General features: G+C 31.0%; 1 protein-coding gene across 4 annotated transcripts; it reads left to right on the forward strand.

The window, feature by feature from the left end:
* The first annotated feature begins 308 nt into the window (after positions 1 to 308).
* On the forward strand, positions 309 to 6941 carry LOC105108515 (Inositol monophosphatase family protein). Of its 4 annotated transcripts, none has more exons than XM_011002848.1 (10): positions 309 to 564; positions 651 to 750; positions 840 to 942; positions 1760 to 1971; positions 2267 to 2326; positions 3464 to 3852; positions 5008 to 5086; positions 5170 to 5220; positions 5719 to 5868; positions 6860 to 6941. In XM_011002848.1, the coding sequence occupies exons 1-9, from the start codon at positions 464 to 466 to the stop codon at positions 5857 to 5859; spliced, it is 1236 nt and encodes a 411-aa protein (XP_011001150.1). In that variant the 5' UTR covers positions 309 to 463; the 3' UTR covers positions 5860 to 5868; positions 6860 to 6941. The 4 variants fall into 4 exon arrangements, with proteins under 4 accessions (XP_011001150.1, XP_011001148.1, XP_011001149.1 ...); XM_011002846.1 differs by lacking the exon at positions 6860 to 6941 and adding an exon at positions 6662 to 6822; XM_011002847.1 differs by lacking the exon at positions 6860 to 6941 and adding an exon at positions 6145 to 6225.
* The last annotated feature ends 8557 nt before the right edge of the window (positions 6942 to 15498 follow it).

A 15498-nucleotide genomic window follows, 5' to 3' on the forward strand; every position in this document is an offset into this window, starting at 1 on the left:
TTTTTATTTAAAAATATATTAAAATAATATTTTTATTTTTTATTTTTAAAATTTAATTTTAAAATTGATATACTAAATGATTCAAAATTATTAAAAAAATTAATTCATAAAAAATTTTAAAAATATTTTTTAAAACATTTCCAGTGAAACCCTGTTAAACCCAATTGAGTTTTCATGACTATTGGTTTTGACAAGTTCGTTCCCAACATGACCGGGTCAATATTAAGAAAAAAAAATAAAAAAAAAACTAAAACAAAAAACGTTATTGTAATAAAATTGGTTTATCCGATAAGTGATCCAATAACCCCCCCTCTTCTTTTTTTTTGCCCCCGAATCAGTCCCGTTTTCGATTCTGACACCTATGCTTAATAGGGCAACTGAATTATCTCCACAAACTCGGGAGTTTCGGCTTCCACCCACATGAACCACTGGAGCTCCAGTAGCTGAGCTCTATCTATCATCAATGAATCTCCTTCAATCATCCCCCCAGTTTTCCACCGTCCGATTCCTTCACCTCCATCCTTCTTCCCCCACACCTCTCCGCACGCGATTCCTCCCTGTGAGGTCTCTCCTCCTCCACTCCATCCAATCAAAATTCCCTTTCCAATTTTAAAATTCGTAATTAATTGTTAATAATTATTGTTCTTCAGGTCGAGTCTTCTTCCATTCACAAATCAAAACGCGAAGTACCATAGAGAACTCGAAGCTGCAGTGGATGTTGTAGAGAGAGCGTGTCGTATCTGCGTTGACGTAATTGTTTTTTTTTTATTCTGTTTCGTTTCCTAGAAAATGTGAGAGTGAGGAGAAGAAAATTTGATGTTTATTATTTTATAATGCAGTTGAAAAAGTCTTTGTGTTCTGGTGAAGGACGTATTGTTGAGAAGAATGATAACACTCCTGTTACAGTTGCTGATTTTGGAGTGCAGGCTTTAGTCAGTTTGGGTAATTTTACTATATTTTAAATTTCATTTCGATTAAATTGTATCCAATTTGATGTTATATGATGAAATTACAGGTACCTTACTAGTTAATTATGTTAGAAATTAACTAAAATTCGCTTACTTATGGATCATTTTTCGATTAGATTTCTTAAGTGTTGGAATGGTATGATGCCTTTTTGGCAGAATTTATTTTTGTAAGTTTAAGAAATAATTTCTCGTATTATTTTCATTACATTCGGCAAATTTGCTGTCTCCTTTCGTTCCATCAAAATTGAGCTGACATTAGGTCATGCTGGAATAGTTATTCATAATTCATGATCAAATGTCTGCAGGTTCAATGTATTGCCGACATTTGCTCTTGCATTGTGCAATGCTGGTTTGACTGATCGGATATTCAGTCACGCAGAGCAAGAATTGGTTTGAGTTGACTGAACATCAATAAAAACATCAGGTTTATGTTGAGTAGGGTAATGACTTTTTTGCTTGAAAATAAAACAACGAATGTATCGCATAAAAAATGGGTGTCATTGAATTAGGGGGCTGCCTCATGACAGTAGCATCACTTAAAGGCTGTTGATTTATGTGTGTTTCATTTCGTGTTGGATTTTCATGTGTAAGTAGCACCTCGTTGTAATTTTGCTGTATATCTCCATGGGGTTCGGTGATTGACATTGTTTTTTAGTAATTTGAGTCTAGTTCTAGATAGAAAATTTCTTTATGAAAAGAACTATTGCCATACTTTAGTTATTCTCAATGGATATGCTTTATAATTTTTGTTTTTGCTAACTGGAACTTTTGGTTTGTGTTTTTGTTGAAAGAATTGAGTAAAATGTTCCCTTCTATTCCATTGGTGGCTGAAGAGGATTCTGATTTTGTCCGTTCTAATAATCTGGTGGATTCTGTTGTGAGTGTGGTTACTGATAAAGCAAGCTTCAATGATAAGCCATTGGCAAATGCTGATGTTTTGGAAGCAATTGATAGAGGAGGAAAGAATGCTATTGTCTATGGAACCAGGCCAGCCACATATTGGGTAAGTCTAAGCAAGCTCCCACTTACTAAAGTGAACATTTTCAGTCTATCTATTTATTATTTGTATAGTGGGATCTAATCATTCAAATTATTTGCATGTCTTTAGTAATTTTTTGGACAGAGTAGATGTAGTAAGTTGAGCATATCTCTTTTTTGACAATATAGTTGTGGGAGTGGTCTGCTGCTAGCATCTTATTACTTGGTGTTTAGTATCATAGGTTTTCTCTTGTGTTTGCATCAAAGCTTGCAGCTGGTCTTTACCACTTTGATTATCACTTAATCTAAACTCAATGCAGGTACTGGATCCGATTGATGGAACCAAAGGGTTTTTGAAAGGAAGTGAGGCCTTGTATGTGGTAAGCATTATGTTTGCTGTCTTTTTTTTCAGAACTTCTATGAAATTGGAAAGGATTGCTTAGCACAGTATGATAACAATTGTTAAATTCAGAAGGTGTACAATGATAATAATTTTTTTGTGTACTACAAAAAGTGCCTTCTTGTTAACAAATTAGACAGGCTTGTTTCTAGCAGCTACATTTGACTGTCTGGAATATCTTGTCCTATTATCACAATGTTTAAAGTAATGACTGGTGTTAATGTAAACGTTTCAGATACTGATAGAACTGGTTCCTGATGAATATCTGTTCATCCAAGCATTTGATCTCCTAAGGAAGATATAATTTAGTTGGAACTTACAGCTGTAGGCTGCATACAGTTGACAATGGACAGGTCTATCATATATTGTCGAGACTAATTACAGTAAACGTAATTTAAAACACCTGAATGATGCTTTATTTTGAATTAAGGCGTGCTGATTGGAATACACATTTATAGTTCCATCTTATCATACAAAACCTGTTGGAAGGTTTCCTGCATGCACACATAATCTTTTACTGTTGCTGGAGCCAACACATTTATAGTTCCATCTTAAAGTGACATACAAAACCAGTTGGAAGGTTTCCTGCATACACACATAATCTTTTACTGTTGCTGGAGCCGTTATTCTTGTGGACGAATATCTTATTGGGTAGGAAGATAGATTGTTTTACAGCTTCCAATGATTGTTCTGCATGTAGGCTTTTCCTGTCATCCAAATTCATAATTTTAATATCTAGATGCTGCCATCCTTGTATGAAATTAGCCTTACATGATTGCCCACCCTCAAAGATCCTAGATAAAGCTTTCTGTTCAAAGAAAACTAGTTAAGCTGAGTGGCTACCCTTTATATGGACTGTTATATTGAACAACGCCAAGTGCTATGTGTATATTCTATTGTAATTTGTAGTTTCTGGATTGAGCCTTTAACAGAAACAAAAAAATTGAAGCCAAGTCCCTGGTTTCCAAGGAAACAATTTAAGTTGCATGTACGTGTCTTCTCCGGCTTCTTTGGTATATTCCTTAAAATAAAATTTCTTTCCCCTAGATTCACTTTTGTTGTTTGAGCTATCCCCTTAGCTGTCTCCTTTGATTAATGAAAACTGCAATTTTTTCAGGTAGGTTTAGCTCTTGTAGTTGAAGGAGACATTGTATTAGGTGTCATGGGCTGCCCTAACTGGAAGGAGGCTAGTTCCTACAATTCCAACATTGATGTTCAAGGATCTGAAAGTGTGCCCTCCAGATCAGGGATTTTAATGGTGGCCCATGTTGGCTGCGGAACATGGGCAAGGCAGCTATCAGATCTGATGGGTGTTTCTGCCAAAGTGCCTAATGGTTGGACTAGGTGCTTTGTTGATGGATGCCATTTAGTACCCAAAGCACGTTTTTGCATTTCAGATAGTCAGACATGGGAGTCAGTGCCCCTATCAGCATTTTTCAGCGCAACTAGTGATGCTGACGGTGTGAGCGATAAACAGATTCTCCTTTTGCCAACATGTTGTGGAAGGTTTGGTCTTGTTCACCTGCTGTTTAACTAAATCATGCTACTTATATATGCCTAGTTTAATTGCCATGGTGTTGTGATGTAGAGTTCACTGATTTTAAGAGTTCTTCTATTTTTTATTATCTGTTTGGAGCGTGTCTTATATTTTATCAGTGGTCACATCTTTTTCTGTGTTATGTTCTGTACAAACTCTTGCACCTCTATCATACTGCACTTATGCTCTGTTCCATCCATTTACATATCCCTCTTTCCATGGCAAGTTTGTTTCAGATTTTAATCTTGTTTTTGTTCTGGTCAATCCCTCAACTCCTTTATCTCTTTCTCTCATCAGTCTCAAAGTTTCTTATTGTTAACCATGGTGGTTACCAGATTACTAAAGTGGATCTCCAAAATCAAGTATTTGGTTTAAATCTAGTTGTGAAAGTATCTAGAATAATAGGCAGCATCCTTCAATTTTACTCTTTAACCAGCATATAGAATAATACTCTTTAACCAGCATATAGAATAATACTCTTTAACCAGCATATAGAATAATACGCAGCATTCTTCAATTCTATATTTTCCAAAAGCTAAAAATTCTTGGCAATGAGTTTATAGAATAATACGCAGCATTCTTCAATTCTATATTTTTCAAAAGCTAAAAATTCTTGGCAATGAGTTTTCTGCACTTTTATAGACATTTTCTATTTCATGAAAAGTTGTTTAAAAACTTTTTCATCACATAATCTCTAGTGATGAATGAAGCTTTTCTCTGTTTATTTAATACAATTCAGTCCTCAACTTTGGCTCTAGAAATACTACTTTTGAAGCATCTGTCAAAACACCTTTTAGAATAGCAGGTGAGATTTATTTTTTTAAAAAAGCAATTTGATGTTTAAGTTCATGCTTTAGTTCTTCATCTCCCAACCTTTGTGTTTCAGCCCCCTACTTTTGTGCATTTAATTTTTAACTTGGGCATCTGTGCTTCAGTACTTTACCCTTTATTTTTTAACTCGGGCATCTGTGCTTCAGTACTTTACCCTTTTGTTTGTGCTTCAGCTCTACATTTCTGCTTTCCGACTCCTTCCTTTTATTTTTCAAGTCATTTTTCAGGTCCATCACATCAATTTTGGATCGTTTTCCATGTCATTTTCATGATAAAAGTTATGTTCTATGCAGTTTGTGCAAGTACTTGATGGTGGCTTCAGGTAGAGCATCAGTCTTCATTCTTCGAGCAAGAGCTCAGACAATTATCAAGGTATAGTTCTGCTTAATCTGAAGAGAATTGAATACCAAAATTGCTGTAGCATTACCTAATTCTTCAACAAATTTATGCTATAGGCTTGGGATCATGCTGTTGGCATAATATGTGTCCATGAAGCAGGGGGGAAGGTAAAAGCATCTTCACTGAACTCTTGTGAAGTTGCATGATTCTTGTCTGTGTGCATGCGACTTTATCTTTGGATTGAATTATTGGCATTGTTGGTCTGTTGATGAGTTAATTTAGGTTGTTATTTTGAAAGATAAGCAAGCTGCTGAATACACTAATTCCTAAAGTTTCCTAAATCTGTCAAACTGAAAATTTTCCTCTTCCGTCCTTTTTTCTTCACAGATCAATCAAAGACTGCCATGTTGATCCTTGTTTATTGGGGATCTGCTTTCTTTTCACTCTCAGTTTTTCCACGCCTGGCTGTTCACTTTGTTGACTCAATTAGCTAAAAGACTCCATTTGCTGATCATGTTCAAGCTTGGTCTTATCTTTTTTATTTTTAGTTTGCTTTAATAAAAAATAATGATCAAAATCTCGCATAAATGAGCTGGAAATTCTTTTTGGTGATTTAGTGTATAATAACTTTTCTTGATTCTAACAACATGCTTATGTTTGATTAGGTGACTGACTGGAAAGGCAGGGATATTGATCTTGCTGCAGATCAAGTTGAAAGAAGAATCTTATTCCCTTCATTGGGCGTTCTTGTGACTAATGGCACCATACACAACCAGATCCTGGAGATGATTTCTTCTACTTCATGATTTTTTACGGTGAATACCATCATTCTGCTTAAAACTTCAGTTCATTCTTCAAACCTGCAATTCTTTAGATGATCTTAATCTCAGTTCACAAAAGTGCACATGTGAATTCTCATGCTAGACCATTCAAAGTTCATTTTCTTCAAAGTTTATTAGGCTGAGTTAATCAGCCATTAGAAGTAAAACTCCCAGAAATTACGAAATGGAGAACCAGAAGTCACTGCTGTATTTCCTATTTTTTTCAGGCGGATGAATCCTTGACATTTTTTATATGTGAATGACCTATAGGATTGGTAACGCAGCATGACATTTTGACGTACATGTGAAAGGGTGACTTTAATGCACGTCTAAGGAACTAGTGGTTTTAATATACGCCGTGGTCCGGTGGGTAGCATGTCGCAGTCGATTTTGGTCTTCTCTCTCTAAATTAGCAACGCAATGCATGACGTCTCGTGAAGTGATAATTGGGTGTTAATCTGTAGGGTTAGGAAAAGAGGAAGGAACCCATTTTACTGTTCATTAATTAATGTTGTGTGAGCCACTGCATTCATCATGCTAATACTAGAGTGTTCCATCCATGATGACCTCAGGACACCTAGTCATTAACTTGGCATCCTGGAATTAATTGAGATGTATATAAGTTGATTGGAATAAATCTGTGGATGCCGTGAGTGGACTGAATCCTGCACAAGCTTTGAAATGTTAAGGGTACTATGGATCACTGATTTTCCAATTTGACAAGAAATTCTTCAGACACTTATTGCCAGAACTGAACTCATCATCTATTTGTTTTGTTCATGGTCAGCATTTATCCACACAAGCAAAGCGAGGGAAAGACTCTCGGACAGCTTTCTTTATGTTTTTTTCCGCTACAGTATTGTCAATTCATATTAACTGTCACCACATGCAAATTACGAAGTTATTGTTTCCTGTTGGAAAGTGAAAACTCGTTCTAGCTATGGCTGCTGCTGCTTCTGTCAAATGTTGAATTTCGTTTTTGTAGTTCCTTCTGTATCACACGCTGACAATTGTCTATCAAGGGTGGGGAGGGCCATGCCTTGATGTATAGGAGTGGTTTTTTTTTTTTTTTTGTTACCGCCTTGTAGCTCTCAGTTGCATGTAATTGTCTTTTCTTTTTAAAAAACACCGGCCTCATTCTACAAAGTGTTGACCGAATCTTCGGTTTACTTAATTAATTATTTTATTTGAAATGATACTATTTTGATTTTTTTATAAAAAATCTTATTGTTTTTAATTTGATCAGAATTGAGTGAGTTTATTAATTTAGTTGTAAGTCAATTTATTATGTTAAATTTCGTCTTTTCAATATAAAATAAAATTCAAAATACAATGAATACATATTTACTATGTTAAATTTAGTTTTTTCAATAAATACAATTCAAAATACAATAAATACAAATTTGATTAGAATTGAGTGTGTTTGATCAGATTAATTTAGTTGTAAGTCAATTTACTATCTTAAATTTGGTTTTTTCAATATAAAATACAATTCAAAACAAATAATAAATCCAAGTAAGGTTAGGTTTTGGATAATCCAAGTAATTCTTGGGTTTAATAACCCATGGTTTAGGGTGGGATTCAAATTAGGTTAGGCTTTGGATTATTTAATCGATTTACTAGACTGACTTGGGTTTAATAACCATGATTTAGGGTGGGGTTGGGATTGGTGACGGGCTAGTAGTGAATTTTTCAGGGCTTACCGAGTTAAAGCTTCAAATCTCATAACCTAATTTATCTCGAGTGCTAGGGTTAAGCGCTTCTGTAACACAAACACATCTCGAGATTACATTCATTTCGTGCCTTCGGGGTCCAGTAACCTCTAAGCTCTACCTTTGCTTTTGCTGCCATATGCCATGCATATGGGACAATGTCCAAAACATGTTGGTCCTCTAGATTAAATTAAATAAAAATTGAGCCATTTAGTGTAGCAATGAACAATTCTTTTTCCACTTTAATCTTTTAAAAAATATACACTAACCTAGTAAATGAGAGGTAAATCAATCTTTGCACCTGAATATATTAGTCATCTATTATGAATAATTAAATGATTTAATTAGTTTTATAAACAAAAAAATAAAAACAAAAACATTAACTTGCATCCAAAGACATTTTAAACATTTTAGCTTTCTAAGCTTATTTAAATTACTTATTTATCCTAGAAAGAGAAAAAAATAAAGCTTTCTTAAAGGGGTTTTTCTCTCTCTTTTTTTTGTTTTTTTTTAAATAATCAAGTTGACTTAGTAACAATTTATTCTTTCATAAATATAAAATATTAATAAAATAAAATGGTTGGTCAAAGCATGAAAGTATCCTACCATTTACATTTCATATCCAATTTACTTCTTATTATTTTGATTACTATTATTTTTGTTTTTTTAATTTCTTTTGATTGATTTTTTTCTTTGATTTCATCTCTAATCATTAGGTTTTATTTGGTTTTTATATTAAATTTGATCCTTAATTTTTTGATATATTTAAATCCTTCCACTAATTATTTTTTTTTAAATTTCATTCTTCATAATTTGATTTCAATTTTTTCTTATATCGAATTTGTCTCTTCATTTTTTTTACTAATATTTATTTTGTTTTGGATTTTTTTAATTGTATGTTTTTAGATTTCATCCCTTGATTTGTTTTTATTGAGCCACAAGTTTCAAAGGTTAATATGAACTGATTTTGGTTTTTTAGGTCCTTTTATAAAATTGATATTTTTTAAATTTTATTATTTCATATTTTATATTTATTATGTTTTTTTTTCTCGCTTTTCTTTCTATAGGATTATCCAAATCCAATGCTCATGGTTACATGGTTGGCGGGTTAAACTGAGTTGACTCATTGTTTTGTTATTGTTTTTTTTTAATTTTTTAGTTTTATGCCTTTAACATTTTTTTTATTAAGAATTTTGCTTTGTTGTTTTTTTGAGTTTGTCTTCTATACAGAGAAACCGAGTCTTATGACCACAATCATGAGTTTTGAAAGCTAACGATATTAACTTTTTTTACATTATTTTTAATTATTTTTTTAATTTCATCATCCCATATATATATATATATATATAGGTGGTCTTTGTTCTTTTTTCTGACTTTTTTTTAATGAGGTTATTCCAATTTTGTACTCATAATTACAGGTTTAGCGTGTTAACCGTGGTTAACTTAGATTTTTTTTTTGGTTTTTTTAGAATGATTTTTTTAAAAGTTTTATGCCTTGATATATTTTTATTGAGAATTTTTTTTTCTTTCTACGCATTTAAGTCTTGTTCTCATTATCATTACTAGGTGTTTCAAAGGTTAATATGAGTCGATGTTGGTTCTTTTTAGTTTTTTTTTTTAATTCTATTCTTTAATATTTAATTTTTTAGGAATTGATCTTTATATTTTTTTTTTACTTTTCTTTTTATGAAGTTATCTTAATTATGTGTTTATAGTCACGAGGTTAACAAGTTAATATGGTTGACTTGAATTTTTTTTTAAAATTTTTATATTCAATATTGAGTTGTTTCATAGTTGAACTTCATGATTTGATTCAGTTATTTTCATTTGTGTATTTGTTTACCTTTTATTTGCCTATATAATCATTTGATTAAATATATAAAAATACATTCTTAGAAATATAGTTGTTAAGCACAACTTAGTATAATATTCGTGTTGCGAGATCAATTATCTTAATTTTTTAATCATATCCTTAACATTTAATTTTTTTTTCAAAATTGGTCTTTGCATTTTCTTTTCTCATTTTTCTTTCTTAGTGGTTATCCCAATCATGTGCTCATGGTTGCGGGGTTAGTATTGCTATACAAGTTGACCCAAGTTTTTTTAATTAATATTTTTTTAATTTTACCATTCAATATTGAATTATAATTTTTTTTATTTTTTATTACCGCAAATGATTGTTTCAGCAAATTAAAATAATGTCATAAGAAGCATAGTTGTTAAACACAACTAAGTACATGGTTTTTGACATTGCAAGATGAAATATTTTAATCCTAATTAACTTTTGGTCAAATAAAAATTTCATTAATTAGATGCGTGTATAAATATTTGAATTTGTGATTAAGAAATTTTTTATATCTAAAAATACATCAAAAAAGCCAGCATATTTATTTTTTTTATTGAAAAAAAACTGTTAATGGCAAAACACCGATACAAAACTAGTTAACTATGAACTAAAATAGGAGGTTTTATTGCAACCCTCTTCACAAAGCGCTATATATTTTAATAGTGCTTTTCTTTTCTACTTCTTTTTCCACTTGTTTTGTTTTCGATTATTTTTTTAACTTTATTTTTTAATATTAAATTTATTTATTTTATTGAGTTATTATATTTTTAAGATACGGATCGTAAGTTTAGCGGGTTAACTCAGTTAACTAAAGTTTTTTTTTTCTCAAGTGACTTTTATTTTCAATTCATTCTTTAATATTAGATTGATTGAGAATTAGATTTTATGATTTATTTTGTTTACTTTCAGTTATGTTATTCCAGTCCTATGACCCGAGAATAATGTTTAATTGGTTAATTCGAGTTGGCTCGAGTTGTTTTTTTAATTATTTTTTTCAATTTCATTATTCAATGTTAAATTGATTGAGAATTAAGCTTTATAATTCATTTTGATTTACTTTCTATGGGGATATCTTGATATCACGATTAAGGTCACGAGTTTTGACATTTTAATCCCGGTTAAATTAAGTTATTTTTATTTTATTTCTAAAATGTTATCTTGATTTCATGATTTCTGACACTAGTCCTCCGACAATGAATTTGCTTTTTATTGAATTGTCCCCGTCTTATAACTTAGATTGCAAGTTTATTAGGTTAACCCAATTAACTCAATTTTGTTTTCTTATTTTTAATTGATTTGCCCCCTGAATTCATCATTTAATATTGTGATTGAAAATTAGACTTCATACTTTGTTTTAATTTACTTTTTATCAGGTTTTCACAGTTTCATGACCCATTGATAATGCTTAATGGGTTAAATCGAGTTGATTTTGCTTATTTTTGTATCATTTTTTTTTATTGGTTTCATCATTCAACATTATATCCTACAAGGGCAATAAATAATTTAGTTTTATAATTTTTTTTGATATGCTCTCTACGAGGTTATTTTAGTTTCATGATCAAAGTAACAAATTTGACATGTTAACCCGAGTTAAATTAAATTATTTTTTATTTTATTTGTAAGATTATCTTGGTCTGGTAACTTGAGTCATGAATGTGATAGATTGGCTTGGTTTGTTATTTATGTTCTTTTTTAATTGGTTTCTCTCTCTCTTTTTCTGTTTTTTTATTCTTCGATATTGGATTGATTGGGAATTAAAATTCATAATTTATTTTAATTTGCTTTTCATGAGATTATCTTAATTTTCTGACATGGATTGCGGGTTTGACAAGTTAACTTTGGCTGTTTTTATAGGTTATTTTTTAGTTTTTTTTTTAATTTTATCTTTTAACATTGAATTAATTGATAATTATGCTTTATAATTTATATTGATTTACTTTCCATGGAGTTAATATAATTTTATAACCTGAAATATGAATTTCATATATTAACTCGCGTCAATTCAAGCCAATCTAGAATGTTGTTATCTTAATATTAAAAAAAAACATCATCTTAAATATTTTTTTAATCAAATTATATTTTTATAAATTATACAAGTTATTTTTAAATCTATAAAATTAAGTAGGTTATATCAAATTAATTCTTACATAATTTAAATTTACTTTTATTAAAAAAATTAATAACATTTAAATATTTTTTACTAGCCCTCTAACACGACTAACACGTCCAAGTGTGTCTCGTACATCGTTGTTTCCTTGTACCAATAAATGTAAGGTCAAACATGTAAAGTTGTACTGAAGAACCTTTTGGTTTCAAGCCAATCTTCTTTGGCCACGCAAATTTTAGCTCAGAAATCATGGCTTATCTCAAGCACCGTTCCAAGAAATTATCATGATTCACTGCTAATTTGCCCCACGTACGCACATCAGGGGTGGACGGACTATTAAAGCACACAAATCACGGGAAATTTCTCGATGCTTCTCTAGGGCCAGATGTGTTCTTCTCTCTATTAACAAAACACAAAACATGAATATGATAGATAATTAGAACAAAAAGGAAGCTCAGGCTCAGTCACCCAGATAGGGACCAGCTACGTGCTAAATATTTAATTAAGTTCTAAATATTTAATTAAGTTCATGGCTAAGCTTAAAATAGTAACAAGGGGGCACAGCATCCACAAATGTTTTGGATCTCGTATATAAAATAGCTCTAAATAAATTATATGGTCGTTGAGAATACATATATTAAGCGATTGCTGGAGAAACTGAACAGCTCACATCAACATAAATTAGCTATGGACATCGAGCACGATGGAGCTCAGCATAACACGTATGCAACTTCTTCGGGTAACCCGTGCACAAAGCAAACCCTGAAAATTGGACAAGTAATTGACATATCAAGTAGGAGATGTAATCACGATCGATTTTTTTAAATGATTAAGCATTAATCTCTACTTGTTAATCCACAAACATGCTGATTAGGCCATTTTAATTAGTTTTTTGATACGGGGTGTCTCCATGACAGCAAGCACGGAGACATCGAGCAAGCCTGAGATGACGGACGTAAGTGTTAATCTTCATCAATCTTACCAGTATATTTTAGTTAACTAAAAGCGTTACTATATATATATAGTGGTGCCTTCATTCTATGAAGATGAATATTTTTATTGTCCTAGCTTGAGTTTTTTATGGGAAGCCAAGCGAAGGGGTTAATTCTAAACAAATGAATAGAGATTAATAATTGATACATCAAGGTTAGAAGGGTACACTTAATAATTGATATATCAAGGTTAGAAGGGTACACAAGCAAGCCGATGCGGATGAGGGATAGGGTCAAGCTTTATAGACAAAATTTGGTAGAAATATAACAATAATATATGATGGATATAATAATATTTGACCATTTACATTGATGGCTAGCTGGAGGTGAATAAGACAATTTTTTCACGATTTTCAAATGGTGAAAAAGAGTAAGTAATTCCACATGAAAGCTAATCCTATCCTATCGTACACTTGGCGCATATATATATATATATATATATATATATATATGATAATTGTACAATATGATCATGAAAATTGAACTCAAGAGGGAGGAATTAATCCTGTTTTTATCCAATATATATGCTCGGTTCAGACAATAAACTCATACAATAAACTTTACTTAAATTATTAATTCAAAATACTTCACAATCACAAAAGTACTCTTCTATTGTTGTATAGAATATATATAGATATATACACTGCTTGACTATCCCACTAGAGGTATGGCATGGTTGGTGGCTACTGGCTACAATAATCAACAAAATATAATATCGCATCCATAGATAATTCGTTGATGTCAAGGGAAAAAAAAAGAAGCAAAGACTTCTTGTAGTCGAGGGCGCCAGACATGAGTCGCCAGGAAAATATAAACGTGGCAGCCTATTGATGGTTAGATCTTGGAAACCTATGTTTCCTGTGCGTGATCCTCAACATTGGAGAGTGATTAAGCTTCTTGTATGATTACACGTTTAAGGCTAATCAGTCGGCAGATTTTTTTAATTAGAACAAAGTATTATACAAAAGCTATTTATAGATACTACTGACTACTAATAATATTATATGCAAAGAGGTCGTCATTCATGCAAATATGATATTAATTTGGATGATTATCCCCACGTTTTATAGTTTGATTTTAGGATATAATAAGGAAAAAGTGCTGCTTTTATTAGATGAATGTGAGTTGCATGTTTTTTATTTGGAAATATACTAATTTTTTTTTTAAATTTTTTTTTTAATATCAGCATATTAAAACAATCTAAAAATATGAAAAAATTAATTTTAAATAAAAAAATAAAAATTTATCCAATCTTTATTTGGATGGTAATACCAAACAAGAGCTCATATGATGAATATTGGATAATCATTTTGTTTATAATTTAATTTCCACGCAAGGAGTTGGTGAAATTATGATTAACGAGATACCTGCTTTCTTCTTTGTTAGTCATGTAGTTCTTAATTAATTTCTAATTACATTGCGTGCGGAGAAATTTTCTTAATGAATTTTTTAATTATATTACAGAGGCTTTGTCTACGCTCGAATTAAATGCGAAAAACCTAACCAAAGAAATCCCTCAACTATGAAATAAATAAAAAAATATTTTCTTACTTCAAGTTTTGTCACCATTTGAATTTGAGGCAAGTGCTTCTGATTAAAGACACCTTTAAATGAAGTACCCTTTTTTCTTAATTTCAATTATTACATATTATATATGGCCATAAAAATTGAAAAATGAGAGATAGATCACATAAAAGTCGACACAATTTCAAATCAATCCATATATTTAGTGTTATAAATCTTAACTATTTTCATTACTTTATTCAGAAGAACAACAAGTGGGGAGATGAGAAAAGAAAGAAATGAATAAAAAAGGTCACTTTTCTTTTTCAATTTCTCTCTTTTCGGCTTCCTTTAACATGATCTTTTTGCAGTTTTTTTCACTTTTTTTTTTCTTCAAGATGTTAATTACTTACAGTTAGATGCCATTCTAATCTGTGTTCATATTGGCTTCGAATTCTGCAACCAAAAAGTTTGCCCCACGAAGGCTATATTACACTCCTTTTCTTTTTGGTAACTGTAGGTTGTTTGGGCTAATTTATATGCCTATCAACTAATCATTTCAAATTCTAAAATTAATGACTATGTGAATTTCAAGTAATTTTAAGATTTGTAATATTTAAATTGATAATCTTTAAAAAATAAATTTAAAATCTAACCAATTAAATTATACTTCTTAAAGTTAATTATATTACATTTTTGGTGGACCTTATGATTGGGTTAGTCTTGAAATTTATATATCCCTGTGGTGACATAAACAAATCATGCTATTATCATATAAGACGATATAATTTATGTGGAGATAATCTAGAAACACACACACATGCAAGAACCGATCATGAATATATGGTTATAATAAATCTAGACAGCAGATTTATGAACTACTGTTGGAAAGTAGTGCATAAACAAAAAATTATGCCCCAGAAAATGTATTGGAAGTGTTCCTAGCTAGGTCTATAATTCTTTAATTTAATTTGCTGAGGTGCTAGCTGTTCTTAGTCTATTCATGAAGAGAAGCTATGATCCCTGAAAGTAATTGCTCAATCAATTTTTCGAAAGTCAATGAAGTTGAGTTCTTGACATTTTTGCTTGACAGAAAATACTCTTAACACTTGTGGGTAAGGAAGAAAGAGAATAGTGGAAGTTGTGATAACGTTGATAATTAAATATTTCTTTCAGTAACACATAATAAAATCAATTTAAAATCACATAAGAAGTATGAACTAGTCATTTTTTATTATTTTTTTTGTCTTTGGTTTTATGATTTTTTCAATATACTTTCATTATACTTTCAACGATTATATATATAAAAAATCACATTCAAAATTATAAGCACTACTAGCGAAAAAGCATCAGAAATGGAAAAATCTATTCCATAAAAGAAAGAAAAGAAGAAGAAGAAGAAGATGATGATGATGATGATGAGTGCATGAAAATTAGATAAATCCTTCCTTCTGATTCTGGTTT

Source organism: Populus euphratica, unplaced genomic scaffold (genome assembly GCF_000495115.2).
Source record: "Populus euphratica unplaced genomic scaffold, PopEup_1.0 scaffold194.1, whole genome shotgun sequence".
In the NCBI taxonomy this organism is placed as follows: Eukaryota; Viridiplantae; Streptophyta; class Magnoliopsida; order Malpighiales; family Salicaceae; genus Populus; species Populus euphratica.

Excerpts from the sequence above, each read along its gene's own strand:
- LOC105108515 (XM_011002848.1), top strand. The coding sequence starts at position 464 with ATGAATCTCCTTCAATCATCCCCCCAGTTTTCCACCGTCCGATTCCTT. Across the intron at positions 751-839 it reads CGTGTCGTATCTGCGTTGAC|TTGAAAAAGTCTTTGTGTTC; the intron begins GTAATTGTTTTT and ends TTTATAATGCAG. Across the intron at positions 5,087-5,169 it reads GAGCTCAGACAATTATCAAG|GCTTGGGATCATGCTGTTGG; the intron begins GTATAGTTCTGC and ends TTTATGCTATAG.